Source organism: Diceros bicornis, chromosome 2 (genome assembly GCF_020826845.1).
Source record: "Diceros bicornis minor isolate mBicDic1 chromosome 2, mDicBic1.mat.cur, whole genome shotgun sequence".
Classification (NCBI taxonomy): domain Eukaryota; kingdom Metazoa; phylum Chordata; class Mammalia; order Perissodactyla; family Rhinocerotidae; genus Diceros; species Diceros bicornis.
The window spans coordinates 52,047,615-52,069,377 of NC_080741.1; the positions used below are offsets into that span (position 1 = coordinate 52,047,615).

A 21,763-nucleotide genomic window follows, 5' to 3' on the forward strand; every position below is an offset into this window, starting at 1 on the left:
TTCATTTTACAGCTCCATTGACTCAATAATACACAACATGGTGTCTCCAAATAAGGAACAGTTTTAAAATCTGTGTACCTCTTTATACTTTCATGAAATCTTGTATGGATTTTGTTTTAATTTATTGGAGTATCATAAATTTTAAAAAGAACTCTTCACAAACAAGCTAATACTAGTTTTTGAAACTTAAGATAAATTCACACTCAGGGCATTCTTTTCCTTCTAAACATATTAAAAATATCAGCCAGTAAACAGATAACGTATTAAGAGAAGTCTGTAATTTTTTTAAGCCTAAGTCGTCGTATTCTTTACAAGAGAACATCCTATCAGCATACCTGGTTTTAGCATCAGTAATTTCTCTCAAGCCAGCCAGAAGAGAATATGCTGGCATTTTAAAGTGTTTTTTTACTTTTTATTGGGAGATTTAAAACATAACAGAAAAGTAGACAGAATAGTATCAAGAACCCTGCATGTACTCATCACCCAGCCCCAACTATCATTAACCAATGGCCAATCCTGCCCATCAACTCCTCTGTCCGCACCTTCCACCTTATATTGTTTTGAAATAAATTGTAAACATTGTATCATTAATTTGCATTTTGACCAACAGAATGTTAGATTTTAGTTTTAAAGACTGCAAGTATCTATGAATATTCATTATTCTCTCCCTTGGTTTTTGCATCTTAGAAGGAAAAAGGCACATGCGCAGAAAAACAAACAAACCAAAACCAGTGCTTCGAAATCTTTTACCCTCATTGACAACCCTCATCAGCTGCATTATTCCTTCTTCTGGGATGCTAACTTCTGGGATACTAACTTCTAGACCAGAAAATAGTTTCTGTGGATAAGGCCTAGTTTGCCGCACTCTCATCCAAATGTCCTCTATAGAGTTAGGCCACAGTAGAGAGAAAGGAACTGTTGAACTCCTCGGGGTCCCAGAAAAGTGACCTCTTTTTCTCAAAATGAATTTGGCATCAGAATCACTTAGATTGTCTTTATTTCAAGATTGCTATTCTACATGGATGTCCTATATTTTTTAGGTAATTGTCCTTTCCTTAGAAGTTTAGCACTTACCCAACAGGAAGAGCTTCTCTAGGTCTCTCTCTCGAGGTCCTTTGGACTATAAGCAAACACTCCAAGTCCACCTAGTTATTTCTTAGCTGGGTGGAGGGTAGGGTACTAGATTATTTTTAAGTGGTGGTTTGAGATCTTAGGAGATCTTTGACTTTGTTCATTGGAAGATAATTTCATTGATGTATGCAAGTTTAACCATGTGTACAGGGTCCAAAGATATGAGCCCTCTGATTTTAATGATGTTGCAGTTTCTGCAGGACATCTTAGATACGCTCTTTGTGATTTTGGATGATAATACAGAGAAATACGGCCTCTTGGTATTTCAGTCTTTGGTAAGTCTCATCCTTCCTGACTTTCCATTTTTATTAATTATTCCTGTCACATATTTTTAAAAATCTAGGGGAAGCAATTTATTAGAGTGAGTCAGCACAAAGTGTAGAAGTTTCCAATAGAAAAGGGACTGAGGAGTGTCACCCAAGGAGGATAAACTAACCAACCTACCAGGCAGATCCCTATAAGATCAAGTTTGAAGAATTCGGCATGGTCAGGTCCAGACCTCAACTTTGTAGTTTTGATACTCAATCTCATCACTATTGCAACGTTGCTTGGCCCCTGAAATAGTGACCTACACCAACAAAAGACCCAGAGACTAACATAGAAAACCAGACAACTCATTTTTCACTTACAAAGTAGGATATAACCACCAGGAAAAGCAGAGACTCACTCATGCTGGTCTGAGCATGACACTCTCTCCCTCTGCACAGTTGTTGGGAACCAGAATCTCAGAAGGTTGCTTAGTGAGAATGGACAGTGATTTGAATGTTTAGTGCATTTGCTTAATATGTCCAGTCCCATAGGAGGGCTGTATGTTCAAGGAGAACCAGATACTCTAAGTCTACCTGATAGGTGAGGAGCAGAGGCCAGAGTTAAATGGCATTTGCATAGTTTGCCTCTCTGGCTTTTCTTCTTCCTTGCTTCCCTGAGCAGCCAGCCCCAATTCTGAAGGTCACAGCCTTTTGTAGCTGATTTGGCGCAGAGGACAATCTTTTTTTTCTCTCTTTTCCAAGTTTTTTGAGACAACTTAGTGTTTATGCCACTTACATAGGTATTGTTTTGCCTTCTCTGGTCCATATTTTACCACCCAGCATTATTGTAAAGAGAGAGTAACACTGGCATAAACAGGTAAGTCCCAGACCTCTGTTGGAGAAGCTGGGCGTGGCAAGAATAGAACAGACAAGACAGAAATACAGACACAAAATAGAAATCTTACATTCACTGCCCGTGGGGAACACTAGAGAAAACACCTATAGTTTGCCTTTCCTTGAAGAAGCAAGAGTTCTGTTTCCTGCTGAGGATACATCTGAGGCCTCCAGTGAACCCTGGTACCCTCCATTTCTCCCAGGTATTCATCATCAACCTGCTCCGAGACATCAAATATTTCCACTTCCGGCCTGTAATGGACACTTACGTCCAGAAGCACTTTGCTGGAGCCCTGGCATACAAGTAAGTTATGTTTGGCATCATGAATAGGACTTGTGTTTGAATACAAAGACAGGCTTAAAAAAAGCTCGGTGGCAGCCACCATTCATTCAGCTGACCTTTTTTTTTTAACTTCATTTATTTATTTTTTTAATTGTGATAAAATACACATAACAAAAAATTTACTATCTTAACCATTTTTAATGTACAGCTCAGTGGCATTAAGTACTACATTATTATACAACCATCACCACCGTCTGCCTCCAGAACTCATTTCATCTTGCAAAACTGAAACTCTGTACCCATTAAACAATAATTCCCCATTTTCCCCTGTCCCCTAGCTCCTGCTCAACCACCATTACACTTTCTGTCTCTATGAATTTTCCTATTCTAGGTACCTCATCTAAATTGAATCATACAATATTTGTCTTTTTGTGACTGGCTTATTTCACTTACCATAATGGCCTCAAAGTTCATCCATGTTGTAGCATGTGTCAGAATTTCCTTCCTCTTAAAGGCTGAATAATGTTCCATTGTATGTTTGTACCACATTTTGTTTATCCGTTCATCTGTTGATGAGTATTTCGGTTGCGTCCACCTTTAGCTATAATGAATAATGCCACTGTGAACATGGGTGTACAAATATCTCTTCAAGACCCTGATTTCAGTTCTTTTGGATATATACCCAGAAATGGAATGGCTGGATCACATGGTAATTCTACTTTTAATTTTTTGAGGCACCACCATACTGTTTTCCACAGTGGCTGCCCCATTTCATATTCCCACCCACAGTGCACAAGGATTCCAATATCTCCACATTATCACCAAGACTTGTTATTTTCTGAGGTTTTTTTGTATTTTGGAGTTTTTTTGATAGTAGCCTTTCTAATGGATGTGAGGTGGTATCCTGTGATTTTGATTTGCATTTCCCTAATTATTAGTGATGTTGAACATCTCTTCATGTGCTTATTGACTATTTGCATATCTTCTTCGGAGAAAAATCTATTCAAGTTCTTTGCACATTTTTGAATCAGGTTGTTTGGTTTTTTTGTTGTTGAGCTGTAGGAGTTCTTTATATATTCTGAATATTAATCCCTTATCAGGTATATGATTTGCAAATATTTTCTACCATTGCCTTTTCATTCTGTTGATTGTGTCCTTTGATGCTCAGAAGTTTTCAGTTTTGATGTAGTCCAATTTATCTATTTTTTCTTTTGTTGCCTGTGCTTTTGATGTCATATCCAAGAAATCATTGCTTAATCCATTGTCACAAAGCTTTTCTCCTATGTTTTTGTCTAAGAGTTTTATAGTTTTAGCTCTTACATTTTGGTCATTACTCCATTTTGAGTTAATTTTTGTTCATTGTGTAACATAAGACTCCAACTTTATTTTGCATGTGGATATCCAGTTTTCCCAATACAATTTGTTGAAGAAGATTGTCTTTTCCCCATTTATTGGTCTTGGCACCCTTGTTGAAAATCATTTGACCATATATGCGAGGGTTTATTTCTGGGCTATTTTATTCTATTGATGTGTATGTCTCTCTTTAGGCCAGTACCACACTGTTTTGTTTTGTTTTTGTGTGTGTGTGAGGAAGATCAGCCCTGAGCTAACATCCGAGTACCACACTGTTTTAATTACTGTAGCTTTATAGTAAGTTTTGAAATCAGGAAGTGTGAGTCCTCTAACTTTGTTCTTCTTTTTCAAGATTGTTTTGGCTGTTCGGGGTCCCTTGAGATTTCCATCTGAACTTTAGGATGGATTTTTCTATTTCTGCAAAAAATGTCATTGGGATTTTGATAGAGATTGCATTGAATCTATAGATCATTTTGTGTAGTGTTGACATCTTAACAATATTGTTTTCCAATCCATAAACATGGATGTCTTTCCATTTATTAGTAACTTCTTCAGTTTCTTTCAGCAGCATTTCATAGTTTTCAAAGTACAAGTCTTTCACCTCCCTGGTTAAGTTTATTCCTAAGTATTTTAATGTTTTTTTTTAATTGAAGTGACATTGATTTATAACATTATATTAGTTTCATGTGTACATCATTGTATTTCATCTTCTGTATAGATTGTATCATGTTCACCGCCAAAAGTCTAGTTTCCATCCATCCCTGTACAAATGTGCCTTTTTACTCCTTTTGCCCTGGTCCCGCCCCCCTTCCACTCTGGTAATCACCAGTCTGTTCTCTGTATCTGTGTGTTTGTTTATTTTGTTTTATCTTCTACATATGAATGAAATGATATAGTATTTGTCTTTCTCCATCTGACTTATTTCACTTAGCATAATACCCTCAAAATCCATCCATGTTGTTGCAGATGGCAAGATTCCATCTTTTTTATGACTGAGTAGTATTCCATTGTATGTATGTTACCACATCTTCTTTATCCATTCATCTGTCGATGAGCACTTAGGTTGTTTCCAAGTCTTAGCTATTGTAAGTAATGCTGCCATGAACACAGGGGTGCATATATCTTTTCAAATTAGTGTTTTCGTGTTCTTGGATAAATCTCCAGAAATGGAATAGCTGGATCATGTGACAGTTCTATTTTTCATTTTTTGAGAAATCACCATTCTGTTTTGCATAGTGGCTGCACCAATTTACATTGCCACCAGCAGTTTATGAGGGTTCCTTTTTCTCCACATCCTCTCTAATGCTTGTTATTTCTTGTTTTTTTATTTTTATTTATTTATTTTTTCCTTGAGGAAGACTGGCCCTGAGCTAACATCTGTTGCCAATCTTCCCCTTTTTGCTTGAGGAAGATGGTCCCTGAGCTAACATCTGTGCCAGTCTTCCTCTACTTTGCATATGGGACACCATCACAGCATGGCTTGATGAGCGGTGTGTAGGTCCATGCCTGAGATCTGAACCTGGGAACTCCAGGCTGCTGAAGTGGAGCACGAGAACCTAACCACTATACTATTGGGCCGGCCCCTTCTCTTTTTAGTAATAGCCATTCTGATGGGCATGAGGTGATATCTCATTGTAATTTTGATTTGCGTTTCCCTAATAATCAGTGATTTTGAACATCTTTTCATGTGCCTCTTGGCTAGCTGTACATCTTCCTTGGAAAAATGTCTGTTCAGATCCTCTGCCCATTTTTTAAAAGTGTTATTTGTTTTTTTTGTTGTTGAGTTGTATGAGTTTTTTATATATTTTGGATATTAATCCCTTATTGGATATTTGATTTGCAGATATCTTCTCCTTCTCTTGGTAGGTTGTCTTTTCATTTTGTTGATGGTTTCCTTTGCCATGCAGAAGGTTTTAGGTTTGATGTAGTCTCACTTGTTTATTTTTTCTTTTTTTCCCCTTGCCTGAGGATACGTATCCAAAAAGATATTGCTCAGACCAATGTCAAAGAGCATACTGCTTATGTTTTCTTCTAGGCGTTTTATGATTTCAGGTCTTATATTCAAGTCTTTAGTACATTTTTAGTTAATTTTTGTGTATGGTGTAAGATAATGGTCTACTTTCATGCTTTTGCATGTGACTGTCCAGTTTTCCCAGCACCATTTATTGAAGAGACTTTCCTTTTTCCATTGTATGTTCTTGGCTCCTTTGTCAAAAATTAGCTATCCGTAAATATGTAGGTTTATTTCTAGGCTCTCAATTCTGCTCCATTGATCTGTGTGTCTGTTTTTTGCCAGTACTATGCTGTTTTGATTACTATAGCTTTGTAGTATATTTTGAAATCAGGGAATTTGATACCTCTAGCTTTGTTCTTTTTTTTTTCAGAATTGCTTTGGCTATTTGGGGTCCTTTGTTGTTCCATATAAATTTTAGGATTCTTTGTTCTATTTCCATCAAAAATGTCATTGGGATTTTGATAGGGATTGCATTGAAACTGTAGATCGCTTTAAATAATATGAACATTTTAACTATATTAATTCTTCCAATCCATGAGCATGGGATATCTTTCTATTTCTTTGTGTCTTTTTTGATTTCTTTCAACAATGTCTTATAGTTTTTAGTGTACAGGTCTTTTACCTCCTTGGTTAAATTTATTCCTAAGTATTCTTTTTTTGATGCTACTATAAATGGATTGTTTTCTTAATTTCCTTTTTGGGTTGTTCATTGTTAGTGTATAGAAACACAACTGATTTTTGTATGTTGATTTTGTATCCTGCAATGTTGCTGAATTTGTTTATTACTTATAACAGGTTTTTTTGTGGAATCTTTAGGTTTTTCTACATATAAGATCATGTTAGCTGCAAATAGTGACAGTTTTATTTCTTCCTTTCCAATTTGGATGCCTTTTATTGCTTTTTCTTGCCTAATTGCTCTTCCAGTACTGTGTTGAGTAGAAGTAGCAAAAGCAGGCATCATTCCTTTGTTCCTGATCTTAGAGGAACAGCTTTCAGTCTTTCACCATTGAGTATGATGTTAGCTGTGAGCTTTCAACTGACATTTTAAAGTATAGTTTATTACATAGTTATCATACTTTTCCTTCTAAGAAATGATGGCAAAGCTGCTGAGAATAAGTCTTGCTCTTCCCATAAGAAACATGTGAATAGCTAAATATAGTACCCACAAATAAATGTCAAAGAAAATTTAAAAACAGTCTATAAAAGAGATATTATGAATAGTAAAGATGGGAAATACTCATGGGTTATCTAAGCCATTAAAGTCATAAAAAAAAAGTCAGCATTTTCTTCTATGGAATTAGCACAATTTTTTAAAACATAAATAAAACCCAAGGGTGGCGAGGCTGTGGAGTCACTGGAACTCTGACACTCTGATGTCACTTTGAAGAACAGGCACTGTGCTATGTGCTTTACATGTGTCATCTCACTAGTATTCACAATAACTTTGAGATACACTATTGTTTCCTCCATATTTTAAATGAAGAGAATGAGGCACAGAGGGATCAAATAACTTGCCCAAGGATATAGAGCTAGAAACTGATAGGCCCCAGATGTGAACCCTGCTGTCTGACCAGGGCCTGCACTCTTGACCTCTGTGCTCTATTGCCACGTAAGTGTTCAGGCCTTCTGATCCTGTAATCCTATTCCACTCAGATGACTTGGTCCTAAGGAAATAAGATAGTTGGGATGGAGGTGGAGCGAGGAGGGACACACGAGACTATATACATTTATTCAGAGTCTACTATTTACTAGTAATTGTTGTATGTTCTGGAGACATAGCAATTTTAGACAAAACAAAAATACACATCTAGTCCAAGACTTTGGGAAAACTTTCTTGTATCAAAGAAGAAATGTGTGTCAGAAAGAGTGGGAAAGAATGATTATAATTGCTAATTAAAATGTGGCAACTCTTTATGGACAAGGAGCGTTGTCTGGTCTCAAATGAGCAAAGATTTTACAGCTGTAATGGATGTATCACTCCATTCCAGCTCATCAGCAGAATATATTTCCTGTGTGGCTAATTCAGGGCTCCAAATATTTCAGGCTTCATTGCTTTTGGATTAAAGTGTGGTTTCTGGAACTGTTTTCTTTCTCAGGGAGCTTATCCGCTGTTTGAAATGGTACATGGACTGCTCAGCAGAACTGATTCGGCAGGACCACATTCAGGAAGCCATGCGGGTAACGTACTGAGCTTGCTGCACAAGGGCCCACCCCTGCAATTATTTCTGTGTCATCTCAGTGGTTTAGTGTGCAGGACAAGTGTAGACATCCCAATACACTGCCCTGCTTTCAGAAATAACTGCCTTTATTCATGTAATTCCCCTTTCCTCACCTTGATTTTGTCCCAGAAGATTTTTATTCCTGATAATTTTATCTTAAAGCAAGAGGGAGGGATGATGTGCACATGGCTCCTGGCCATCCTCCCTGCCTGGTTTTTACCGACAGCATCAGTCTTTGCTTCACTGGCTAAAGTAGCATATCTCCTTCTAAGCCAATGTTGGTGGCAACATTGATTAGAATTAAGATCTTCCAATATTTTTCCCTTCTTCAGTAGGTACTAAACATTATTTTTTAGAACTATTTTAAATAAAAAGAGCTGAATGGATGCACTATGTGTGGATATATCGAGAAGAATATAATCCTAAAACCTTCACCTTTTGGAGGAACCCAGAGACCCCCATGACAATACCCCTTCTTGGACAGGTTCCATGACCAGGCAGCCCTTTGCATTGCTAGGCATCTCCAGTTTACAGGGGGCCATCCTCATTGTGAGTTAATTCCACTTTCTGGTAACTTCTTTTCACGGCTACTGCTTCTGCTATAGAGAACCACCTATGAGAATGTTGATCCCTCCTTTGCTCGGTAGTTTTTCAGGTAGCTATTTGAAGAAAACTGTTGTATCCTCTGTGAACTCACTTAAAGCAAGTCCATGCTTTCTCTCTTTCTATCCCTGTCTTTTCTTGTTCTTGAGTTACTTTTCTTTTAGTTGCTTTTTACCCATGTCTTTCCCACCCTTTCTAGCTGGCAATAAAAGAAGAATGGCAGCAAAATAGTTCTGTTTTTTCTCTGTCCACTTTTAGTGTCACAGCATCTGCTCTAAGTACTACAGGGCCTATGATTTCGTTGTTTTTGTCCACATGGTAACAGGTGAAACAGATGATTCTCAAGCATCATCAGATCAAACAGGCAAAATCAAATCATAGATCTGTGTTTCCCTTCCTCTTCTCTGCACATTCTGTAAAAATCTAAGGCCACAAGTCTCATTTCTATCCTCTTTCATACATTACATGTCTACGGAGCAGTCAGCATCTGTCGTGGGTGCTAAGATGCAAAGAGGAGTAAGTTCAGCCTCTCCACTTAAAAGAACACCTTTGCTGTGTCCTGAGGGGAAGCAGGTACAAACACAGGTATAGAGCAGTGTTCTGAGTGTGATATGAGGGCAGGGCTTGGGTTCTGTTCTCTGAACCCCAACACCTGTCAGATGCCTCACACAATATTTGAGGGGATAAAAGTTGAGTTAAATGCAAAAGGTTCTGGTGAATCCATAAATTAATTGCTTGAGGATACTAGAGGAGGCATCACAGAAGTTGTTTTCTCCTAAGAATCATTCATTCAGTCATTCATTTAGTCAATGTTGCTTCATACCTACCATGTGTCAGACACTGTATTAGTCACTGGGGATTCAGCAGGGGCCCAAGCAGAAAAGGCTAGGCCTTCATGGCACTTCCATTCAAGTGGGGGAAAGACAGGCAGTAAACATGTAAAAGAAATAAATAAACAAAGTCAGTGAGAAAAAACACTTCTTGAATACTATGAAGGAAATAAAGAGGATCATGGAATAGACTAGCTGGAGAGGAAGATTTACTTCAGATCAAAAGTCTAGGGAGCCAGCCCTGATGGCCTAGTGGTTCAAGTTTGGTGCACTCCACTTTGGCGGCCCAGCTTTGGTTCCCAGGTGCAGAACCACATCACTCATCTGTCAGTAGCCATTCTGTGGCAGTGGCTCACATAGAAGAACCAGAAGAACTTACAACTATGTCCTGGGGCTTTGTGGGGGGAAAAGAATAAAAAAGAAGGAAGATTGGCAACAGACGTTAGCTTAGGGTGAATCTTCCCCTGCAAAAAAAAAAGTTTAACGAAAGCTTCTCTGAGTAGGTGACCTTTGAGTTGAAATCAGTGTTAAGAGCTGGGGGATTCCAGACTGAGGAAACAGCATGTTTAAAAGCCTGGATGGGAAAGAGCGGGAGTTTTCAAGTGACCAAAAAGTGGCTGATATGACCAAAACATAGGCTTTAAAATGTTAGATTGGATGTGGGAGGTGACAGAAAGGGAAATCTGAGGCTGAGTCCAAGGGGTCTGGCTAGATCAGCTGGGTTGATGGCAGGATCACTTATGGAGGTGCAGAATTCCTGGAGAAGATCAGGTTTGGGTGGAGAGAATTGGAAGAGTTCCATTGAGGAGTACTTTCCTGAGGTACTTTCATACTTGTTCTTACCATTTCAAACTTGTTTGAGTGGCAACTAATACTAATGCATGTAGACCTAAGGTTTTATCAGGCCATTTCCCATTCTTCATCAAATTTCAATTTACAAGACCTCTTGACCAAACTAGTAAGTCTCCATCCGATCCTGTTTTCATCCTTCTTCACAGGATGTATATCTCCTGGCCTGACACCTCTTATTCTGGTATCATAAGCTTTGGACCAAGAAAACACCTCCTCTTTATTGCTCTTGATTTAATTGCTCCTCTTTATTGCTCTTGCCACTCATAGTCCATCTCTTCCCTTCACTTTCAGAGTCCATGACCTTTCCAAAAAAGTTCTTCTGCTAAAGAAGATGAAAATAAAGAGTCATTTATTTTCTTACTTGGTTATATTATTTGTTCCCATGTGAATGACCTGTAGTGGGTATCCTTGGTGGGTTTGAGGATGGCTTTTGGCAAGGTGTTCCCAAAAGACAGCTCAGTTTTCACTCCTGAGCTGCATCAGGTCTTTACCAGAGAGCCATGAGGAGGAAGGAGGAGGTAAAATGGATCTCCTTGGTGATAGAAAGGTTGTAATAACTTTTAGGATCTCTTTTCCTTTCAGGTTTATTAACTTAAGTAGAAAAAGAGCAGCTGCGTCAGCCACAGTTAAGTGTTCCATCATCTCCACACAAGGTTGGGAGCACCCTTGAACTTTGAACAAATTCCATGGGATCTACCTGTCACTTTCTACCCCACTCTTCTGCCCTCCTCTCCTTCCCCAGCTACATCTGTCACAGGCAGCTAGCATCACCTAGTCCTGGCCAAGCTGGTGCTGAACATAAAAATCAAGAGGACTGGGAAAGGGGAATGTCAGGTGGTGAAGGATGACTGGAAATGGACCTATTTTCCATGCCCTTGTCCAGATTTTCACAGGGCCGACTTCAGCACCAGCCTTGTGCTTCTCTGCAAAGTGTTTTATATTTTAGAAATTAGTGGAACAACTAAACCCTCATGCCCAGGAAGTACAAGCGACTTTGCTGTCTGGTTCTGCCTCTCACTTTGAAACTAGTGGATGTTTCAAGCTACTCAATACATCTCTTGTTGTAGTCGTTTTAAACTGAAAAAACTGGTGATGAGGAAAACATTTTTCTTTGTAACATTAGTGTATGTAGGACAGACTTGCCAGGTTCTTCACTGACCAGGCATTAAAAGACTACGGCCTCATTTATGGAGATGAGGCCACACACTCTAACAATCTTCTGGTGCAAGTGTTAGAAGACACATTTTTCTAAACTAGGCATTTTCCAGTGCCAACTTAGTTTATCGTGGGCCACACACAAAAGAAGTTTTGTCAAACTTTCTGACAGATGGATAGATCATGAAAAGTAGCTTGGGAATTGTTTCCTGTTACATATTTTAAGTAACTGAGCTCCATTTGTTTCTTCCTTGGATGAGTTTCTCCCCAATGTCTCTGCCTTTCCAGTGTCTTGGAAATCTTTGGCATTTCTTTAATTAGAAAGCATAATGTTGGATCTTGAATCTGTTCTCTTAAAAGGGAATTACTCTTTTGATAAGCATGGGCCAAGCTGGAGGGACTCCTCAAAATCAGATTCTGCTCCCAAAACACGTTATGGGAGCTTCCTCTTCTGTATTGTTCATGAACTGTTTATGGCAGATGTCCTGGTCTGGAAGAGGATGAAGAGTGAGTGTGTCAGGTCCACCAGCTGCTGTGCAACTGGGGGCGAGTTTTTGCCAGACTTGACCCCTGGTGAGAAGGGTAGCACTGTGTCAGGCCCCAGCTATTTTTCAGAGATGCAGAAGACTCCTTAAAAGACTCTTCCTTCTTGGAATAAATTCAAGAGAGGTTCTTACATCATTGCCTTTGTAGCCTCTTATTTTCAGACCTGAAAAAAAAGAAACAGAGAAACTTAATTTCCTTTTGATCCTGTATATTCTTGAATTCAGCTGCTTTCATAATAGTCTATGGTTCCTCAATTCCAGAACCTGAAAAACAGTCATGAAATAATTCGATGATTCTTTCAGTAAGAAGACAGCTGCTGCTTGGTGACCATTTGAACTTTTGAGAAAAAGTTTAAAAAAAATAAAGGGCTTGTCTCCATAGTTGGAATTGTCCATCGCCTGATTTTGGTGTAGAATTTGCTGTTACTTTGCCCTTTATTCCCTGCTATTTTAGTTCCTAGCCATCTTTAACACCTCTCCATCTCTTTTTCTCCCATACCTCCAGGCCTTAGAGTACCTTTTTAAGTTCATCGTTCAGTCAAGGATCCTGTACTCACGAGCCACCTGTGGGATGGAAGAGGAGCAATTCCGGTCCAGCATCCAAGAACTTTTCCAGTCCATCCGGTTTGTGCTCAGTCTGGACAGCAGAAACTCAGAAACACTCCTTTTCACTCAGGTCTGTGAGCTGCAGAGAAGTTTTGCTGCTGGATTCTTGTCTGTCTTAGGAGGTGGTTTCTTTGTCCTCTGGCTTCCAAAGTCCAAGAAGCCCTGTCAGGCTCCTGTGTGTTGGGTAAGGGGTGATTTATAAGGAAATACCTAATAGAACAAAAGGCTACTTTTACTTAAAAGCCAGCTATGCCCCAGCTGCCAAATATAAAATAGCTCAATGGCTTTCTGGTGAACAAGTACAATTTTGTTCTCAGGAGCTCTCTTTAGACTAAATTTGTTTAGCTACCATACTATTAGTTGTTTATGAGCATCTTATTTACAGAGGACATTCAGAATGTGTATGGAATTTTATTTCCTAGTCACTGTATTAATTTAAAAAACCTTAGATTGTACTTCTCCATTCCAGCAGTTAAGAGTGAAATAGGTTGAAAAACAACAGAAATAACTAGAAAACTTTTGCTAAGATTTAGAGTTAGATTTCTTTTGGAAATAACACTGTGGTAGGAAATTTGCGTCCTTATATTAAAATTGTCTGATCAGCTAGTCTGTATCTTTTCTGTGTAACCTCACCCTAGAAAGGATGAAGGATGTTGTTCATTACCCAAGTCACAAGGGGGTTATTTTCTCTTATAAATAATTGTCAGCATTTTATCTAATGGATTGCACTTCTTTGATTTTTTGAAGCCAATTATCAAAACCTGTCAGCAAAGACCAGACAGCCTCTCTCATGTCCATTCATTCAGTCACTGCCAGGTCTGTTATGCAAATGTATGTTTAAATATCTCATTTAAGATTAGAATAGTCGCTTTTTTGTTTTCTACTTGCCTCTATGTTGCCTCTTGATGCCAGTTGCCCGTAGGCCCCTTGGCCCAGAGAACAGGTGAGCAACTGGGAGCTAGACTCTATAAAAGAGTAGGAATACTTCAAGGTTACCAAGTGCCTCTGTAAGAAAGGCTCCTTCCATGGTCTCTCCCCCCTAAGTACCCTAAGGAACTCATCTTCTTCCTCCCTTCCTCTCCTTCAGCCCATCTGTTCCTGCCAGCAAGGGCCTAGGACACCTACTCCTCCCCTGAGCCTGCAGAGATATGGGGAGCTGATAGAATAAGGCAGATATGTTTCCTGGGAGTTCAGCAATATCCTATGCTCAATGACATGCTCCTACCAGATCAGGATAAATAGTTTAGATCTAGTCTCAGCTTAGATCTGAGTCAGGCTCAGACCTGCTTCATTGTTGCCAGGCTCATGTTTCATGAGTTTCAGAACTCTTGGCAAGTATATTACTCAGTCAGACTTTATGTCTTTGATTCTGACCACTAGGAGATGTTAGGATGCAAGTGTTCTGCCCTGGTGCATACGTATAGGAAATTTCACCATTTAAGAAAGCAAATCAGCTACTGTTTGTTGTTGACTATGAAGTCCCTGCCTTTCCCTCCTTGTCTTTTGTATCTAGCTGCTTATAAAAATATGTTTTTGTCCTGGTTCTAATTACTGCAAAACAATCTCTTTGATATCTCAGGGAGTTATAAATCTGCAGATAGAATTTATATAAGTTCTGTACTTGGGCCTGGCCTAAACATAGACTGCAGTATGACAGACCTGTTTCCCCATGGCATAAATTTTCACTCAGTGAGTGAGTGAAATTACTGCCTGAGGAAGCAGTCAGGAAAAACACCTCCGCTCCCCTAGCTGCCAATTAGGAAAAGTGCACTCTCATCTTCTTGTCTCAAGCTGCCACTTCATTTCCCTTTGTAAATCTTGGGTTAATAGTGTAAGAGGACTTAGAAGTGGAAAAAGCCTCCTTCAGGCTGCTTCCATTTGGATAAGAGAGAGGAATGAGAACCAAGATTTATCGAAGGCCTATTGTGTGCCAGGCACTCTACTGGAAACTAACTTTAGGCACCTAATTTTTTTCCTTATACCAATACCAGGAGGTAAGTAATAGCACTGTCCCCATTTTGTAGATGAGAAAACTGAGGATTAGGCAGTAACTCACCCAAGGTTATGTGGCAGATAGTGGTAAAACTAGGATTTAAACTCATGTCTGTCTCATTCCAAAACCCATTCTCTTTCTCCTATCCTACTCTGCTTCCCAAAGCCTCTGAAACTATTATCTGAAGAGGCCACCTCGTAGGTCTCCTAGAGCTGAGATCCTAGAAGAGAAGTCTTCAAACACACACTTTTTCTTCACCCGGGCCATCTAGGTCGCTGAACTCTATGCCAACATCATCAATAGTCCTCAAGAGTTCATGGCTGACTAAATCCAAACATTCTCCATCCTTTTGGATTTACACTTGAGACTGCCAGGCATCACATATGAAGGAAATAGTTTACAAAGTCTTCAGATTTCATGGTTACAAATAAATGTCTCTATTCTGGGAAAATGGTCTAGCTTTTAGAGCTGAATTGCTGGCTGCAGGGCTGTGAGTGGAGTTCAGTTATTGCTGCTTGGAGGTGCTCACCTATCTCTGCCGTACATACTTTGAGAGGTCCCTGGCTTGAACCAAAATTGGGAAGTCAAGAGCTTGATCATAGAGACAAACAAAAAATTTTAATCCATTTTATGAGCAAAAACAACTATGGATATTAAGCCATGTTGTCCTGTTTTCTCTTTATATTCTCTTCTCTTGCCAGCAAATGCCTTGGCAAGTTATGAAAGCTTCAGATGGCCTGGGCCCCAGTAAATTCTCTTGTTTTGGTTTCCTTTTGCATTCTCTGTGTTCCATGCCCCAAGAATGCTGCAGGAATGGATAGAGTCAAAGCCCAGGAAGGAGTCCACCTGAGGCTGGGTTGTTGCAGTGCCTTCTCAACCCCTCACCACCTTGTGTCATTGTCTGAGTATGCAAGATAGACACACACCTAACTCTGAGCTAACCACGGCTTCACTTATTTCTGCAGGCTGCACTCCTCAATTCCTTCCCAACTATCTTTGACGAGCTGCTGCAGATGTTCACTGTGCAGGAGGTGGCAGAGTTTGTGAGAGGGACTCTGGGGAGCATGCCTAGCACCGTGCACATTGGGCAGTCGATGGATGTGGTGAAGCTGCAGTCTATTGCCCGGACTGTAGACAGCCGCCTATTTTCTTTCTCAGGTAAATCAAGTTGAGATGAGAGTCAGGCTCACCTTTCCTCCTTTCCAGTGTGTTAGCCAAGTGGTAATCAAAGGACCAGTTTTATCAACCATCATGCAAGAAGCCAGTGGCCCTTAAAATGCAGAGATTTTGGTAAACTGTGTTAGAGAATGCAGCCGAGACCTAGGCCTACTGTCTCACTCACAGTTTATTCCTAGGGACCTACATGGGGTGGTGCAGAGCAACCTCCAGGGCGACAAGCCTACCCAGCTGCCAGGAATGGGCCTGCCACACCCCTCGCAGGAGAGGAAAGCAGAAGGAAGGTGGGGGAGCAAGAGAGAAGGGTCTCGCCCAAGGTGATAAGGATAAGTCAAGGAAATAATAAAGACTCTGAAAGGGGCCCCTGAGGACACACTGTGCTTTCTCGGTTCCTTGCCTCACTAGTCAGACAGATTCCTTTTCCTCTCTTTGAAGGAGGCTCTAAGGATTAGACAAAGAGATGGACAGGGAGCCCTCCATGATCTTCAACAGGTCAGGACAGCCTAACAAATACCATCAGCAACCCAGAGAGCTTTTCAGAGAGAAGCTCTGGATTTACACCCGAAACCACATTGAATGTGATCAAGTGCAGCCTTGCAGTGGTACCAAGTATTCAATGTTAAGATGCCAAATTTTAAGATCAATATGAGGCTGATCCTTTAAGTGGAATATCACTATCATAGAATACACTTCTACGGCACAGGAATAAATCTGAAATGGTAGCAAAATTATTAGATTTTTTTTTTGCTGGGAAAGATTCGCCCTGAGCTAACATCTGTTGCCAATCTTTCTCTCTCTCTTTTTTTCTTCTCCCCAAACCCCCAGTACATAGTTATATATTCTAGTTGTAAGTCCTTCTAGTTCTCCTATGTGAGCTGCCACCACAGCATGGCTACTGACAGACGAGTGATGTGGTTCTGCACCCAGGAACTGAACCCGGGCCGCTGAAGTGGAGCACACCAAATTTTAACCACTAGGCCATCAGGGCTGGCTCTAGAATTTTTATAATTAGAATTTTTTATAGGAAAATTTTGTGTGTGTGTGTGAGGAAGATCAGCCCTGAGCTAACATCCATGCCTATCCTCCTCTTTTTTTGCTGAGGAAGACTGGCCCTGAGCTAACATCCGTGCCCATCTTCCTCCACTTTATGTGGGACGCAGGCTCAGCATGGCCTGACAAGCGGTGCGTCAGTGTGCGCCCGGGATCTGAACCTGGACTGCCAGCAGTGGAGCATACGCACTTAACCGCTACGGCACGGGGGCCAGCCCTCTAGGAAAATTTTTTAAGTTTGACTTTTAAAGTATAAGAACAGTAGTTTCTCAGGCTAGTGGTATACACATTTACAGTACGAAATAGGTGTTCTCTTTAACTTAACTCTGCCAGTGTAGAGTATTGCTGACGGTAAAGCTGCACCAAGAAAGTCAGCTTTTCTCAACCGGTAGCTATTTATGGTAAACGTTTCTCACTTCACTAGTTCCTGGATTGAAGATTTTATCAATGGTTTGGACACGCTATCACTGAGGTCATTGCACACACTCAAGCTTTGTGTACAGCTTAAAGAAGATACTTTCTGAATGTATGGGAACAGGGACAGCAAACTACCCTCATTGACATACTTTATTTCTAATATTTATATGTACTTGCTCCTTCCCATAATCACTTAAGAAAAATTTTTATTAAACTTTATGTAGCAGTGGAACTATGTAATTGGATTTTGAGGTAACAAGTCATCGCCAGATTTTCATTTGCATCTCACTTTCATTGACTGCCTGAGTTGCAGCATCTTCCCTGAAGCAGAAGGATTTTTACCAATGGTATCATTAAACCAACAGTTATATTCTCAGAGCACATCAGTTTGGTCTCTTCTTCAGCAGGTTCTAGTAACAAACTACTATTTTGTCTGCAGGCAGCTATTGGTTGTTATAAATCCTGCTATGTTGGTATTTTGATCTACAAAATACAGTATGAACTCTTCTTTTATCCAAGCATCCTTTTAAACAGAATAGCTGTCATGCCATTTTATTTGAACATATTTTAAGTATTTGACAAGGCAGTCCCCCAAAGCTCTTGTATGTCATGCAATTTGTCTTTGGCTGAGAAAGATTTTCTTTCTGAATTTTATCTGGAAGAAATTTTAATTATGGTCACATATGAACAATAAATCCAAAATGCCATGGCTTACATTACTGTTACTCTGACTGAATCACGCTGGCCAGGTATGAAGGTACCTGCAGAGTTACACAGTCACTGACCATATAGGAGTGCAGGGCACCAGAAATATGTTGACACTTGTATTTCACTTTGTCTTCTCACCACACCTATGAAATAAATGTGGAAGAGGCCATTAGTACCTCATTCTACAGATGGGGAAAATCAAGCCCATTGGAGGAGTCAACCTGCCTGAGGTCTTAGAGTGAGTTAATAGAGGAGCTTGAACTAGGATTCAGCCTTCCTGAATTCAGGGTTCTAAATATAGTCACCTCCTGATGAAAATACTATTCAGGTAATATTGAAGAGAAAATAAGAGAAAAATATTTGAATTTATGCAGTATGATTGACAATAAGGTTTAGCTAATTATCGAAGTCTTATGACAAAAGTCCTGCTTCTATTCCGTTCATTGCTGTGGACACACCTAGCCTCCCACAGGCCTGAGGGGCAAAAAGAGGCAGGCCTAATGGCTGCCATAAAGTAAGTGCGCGTGGGGATGGAAGTGCCAGGCCACCTAGGCAGGGCATTGTGAAGAGGGACCATTTATAATCAATATCAAGTCTGTAAGTTCAATCAATATAGTTCATAGAAGTAGCTGTAACATTTAAATGGAGTTTTCACTGTAAGCTGTGCTTTTAATTTGGAGTTGTCATTAAAAGAGATTTTTGTTGGGAAGCAATATCCTAACATCCATCCTGCACAAAATGCCATATATACTAAGGCTTGAAATGAGAAAGAAGGAAAGAGAGATGGAAGGATAATGCTGTGAAATGTCTTAATAATAATATCCAGAATAATGCTGTGAAATGTCTTAATAATAATATCCGCAAAGTGGGCTTTTAGGCCCACATAAGGTAAGGGGGTGACCTCCAGCTTGGCCCCAGTCCCAGCCCCATCTGCTTTGAGACCGGCTAAGTCCCACAGTGCCACTGGCTTCTAGAAGTAGCTAGTTCTTCTCTGAAGGACTTCTTCACCTTTGTCTTTTCTCTCCCAGAATCTCGCCGCATCCTGCTTCCTGTGGTTCTCCATCACATTCACCTTCACCTGAGGCAGCAGAAAGAGCTGCTAATCTGCTCAGGGATTCTTGGCAGCATCTTCTCCATCATCAAGACAAGCTCTCTGGTAGTGGCCCCATACCCACTCCATCCCCCACCCAGCTATACCCTAGTTTTGTGTTTCTTTAGCCTGACACAGACCAACAAAGATCACTTTGTATACTTCTCAGTCAGAGAAGCTTTTGTCAGTGACAGGAAGGTGCCCAAGTGAGTGGAGGCCTGTGTGTGTCCAGCAGGCTTCTCAGGATAACACAGTCTTCCTATTTTAAAAAGTTACACTCTGATAAATCCACCCAGAAGCATAGTTATCTGTAGTACCAGAAAGCCCCATCCTGTGCCATACTCTCTTTCTATCAAAAGGTATTAATTCTGTGTTCCTGGGAGTGTTCTGAGGATGCTCAGACATGAGCACAGGGAGGCAGACCCAGGCTGAGAGACACCTTGCTCATTCAGACTTCTCTGTCAGCTTCCTGGCAGCTTTAGTCCACCCATATGGCATTCCTATAGCAGGACAGATGAGGTCAGGATGTACAAGAGATAAATGTTGCCCACAAGAGCTCTGAGCCTTCATAAGATGGTAGAAGTATACTTTAGGAGTCAGGTTTCAACTAGTGGTGCTTTTGCCTATTGTCTTTCCTCTTTATTTTTTCTTTTTAAAAGAGATCTGTGGTGGGAGGGGAGTGAGGAGGATAGGGAAGGAGGGAAGAAAAGACATGTATCAGGCATGGATAGGGTAGGAATTTATTTTAATAATATTTATTTTATATATTTATGATAATAGAAATGCATATTTCTTATAGAAAATTTGGAAAGTATAAAGGAAGAAATTAAGAACAGGACTGAGTTTTTATTACACCATCTTATTAAGTTGAGATAAGGTTTCTAGAGAATAAAATTTCAAGTGCATTTAAAATGAAGACCAGTAGCCAGGTGATAAGAACATATGAGGTTAGGCTATCCATGTGGACCAGGAGAGGTGCAGAAAAGAAAAGAGTAGGCTTGGTTTGAGTAGGATGCAGGGATCCAATAAGGTACTCTGGTGTCCATACTGAAAGTACCATCTGGTGACGGGGACCCAGCTTGGCACAGTGACTGTGATGGTTGTAGTGGCCCTGTTGTTTTCTCTTGGCTGCAGGCAAGGCTTGGCAGCTCTCCTTCCCACCAGGCCTCAGAAAGGCAAGACCAGCACGTAAGGTCTACTAGTAACCCAAGGTCAGCCTCGAGGAGGTGGGAGTCTTATTGCCAAAGGAAAGACAGAAATTGAAGGGAAAAAGAAAGGGGAAGGAGGAATGGAGAGGAATGGGAACAGGTAAAAACCTTGAAGGAGAAGGTCTGGTTGTATTTGTGGGGCTAGAGAGTCAGGTGCAATTAATTGCTTACAACTACTCAAAGAGGTAACATAGGTAAGAGTGTTATGATCAGTTCAACAGATGAGAAAGATGACTTTGGCCCCAAGAGCTGCTCAAATTCTCCATTTGGAACGGGCCACAGTATAATTATATTGAATGGATGGGTAGGGGGTAGATGAAATTTAAGTTCCATGAGAGCAGAGATAATCTTTCTTGTTCACCTCTGTATACTTAGGTTCTTAAACAGTGACTGGCATATGGTAAATGCTTAATGAATGGTGGATTGATGGAGGGAGGGACAGATGGACATTTGGACCAGTAATAGTATAAAGAGGCTGGAGAAGGGGCAGTGGGAATCTCTTTGTGAGATAATTAAAATCAAGCTGCAGGATTCGAGACTGAATCTAAGAAGTCTATGAAAGGATAGCACAGACTCTTCCTAAATTCACAGCCTGGTAGCTGGGAAATAGCCCTTAGTGAGGAGACATGCTCCATTGTTTTTGTGAGGCTGCCCGAGAAAGGTGCACTGAGACCCGAGTCCTTCAGATGGACCAGGGAACACAAGTAAAAATGCTCAGGAGTTAGAAGTGGGACCCAGGCATATCTGGGCAGCAATCAGGGCTGGTAAAGATTAAGATCACCCAAGGAGAAAACCCTGAGGAGAAAACAGTCTTCAGAAAGACTGAGATACTTCTATGTGCGTTAGCAATAGTGAAAGTGCTGCCACCACACCCTGTGCTGTGAATACTTACCATTTTCTCAAAGTGTTAGCAGTGTTATGCTTTCCCCTGACTTTTCTAGGGAAATCAAAGAAAACATTTAACTCAGGACCTTTGCTTCTGCCCTGTATATTGAAATTAATGTATCTGCCTGAGGATTAGAATTGTGGATGTCAAGGTGCTGCTGGGTTAGGGTCAGGCCCCAGCCACCACACCAGTCAGCAGTGGCAGCTATGCCTCACCTCCTCTCAGAGCTGTTTTCCTGAGTTCCTTGACACTGCATGCTAGTGAGGCTGAGAACTCAGTGTGGAGAATCCAGTCAGAAGACGACTCCTGACATGACGGATTTAGTAAGTGCTGCCAGCTGCATATCAGCCTGGCCTGATGCTAATGGTGTGCTCTCTTGCTCCTTGCTCCAGGAGGCAGATGTCATAGAGGAGGTAGAAATGATGGTGGAGAGCCTCCTGGACGTGCTCTTGCAGACTCTCCTCACCATCATGAGCAAATCGCACGCTCAGGAGGCGGTAAG

At 40.5% G+C, this 21,763-nt stretch overlaps 1 protein-coding gene across 1 annotated transcript in view; it reads left to right on the plus strand.

Annotated features, from left to right (window-relative positions):
• The window catches only part of DOCK3 (dedicator of cytokinesis 3), a 460,033-nt gene that overhangs the window by 360,988 nt on the left and 77,282 nt on the right, over positions 1–21,763 (plus strand). The window contains exons 20-26 of the mRNA XM_058559633.1: positions 1,323–1,406; positions 2,477–2,577; positions 8,020–8,101; positions 12,633–12,803; positions 15,692–15,884; positions 19,106–19,233; positions 21,654–21,758. Coding sequence (XP_058415616.1) covers positions 1,323–1,406; positions 2,477–2,577; positions 8,020–8,101; positions 12,633–12,803; positions 15,692–15,884; positions 19,106–19,233; positions 21,654–21,758 — 864 coding nt within the window. The remainder of the gene's footprint in view (positions 1–1,322; positions 1,407–2,476; positions 2,578–8,019; positions 8,102–12,632; positions 12,804–15,691; positions 15,885–19,105; positions 19,234–21,653; positions 21,759–21,763) is intronic.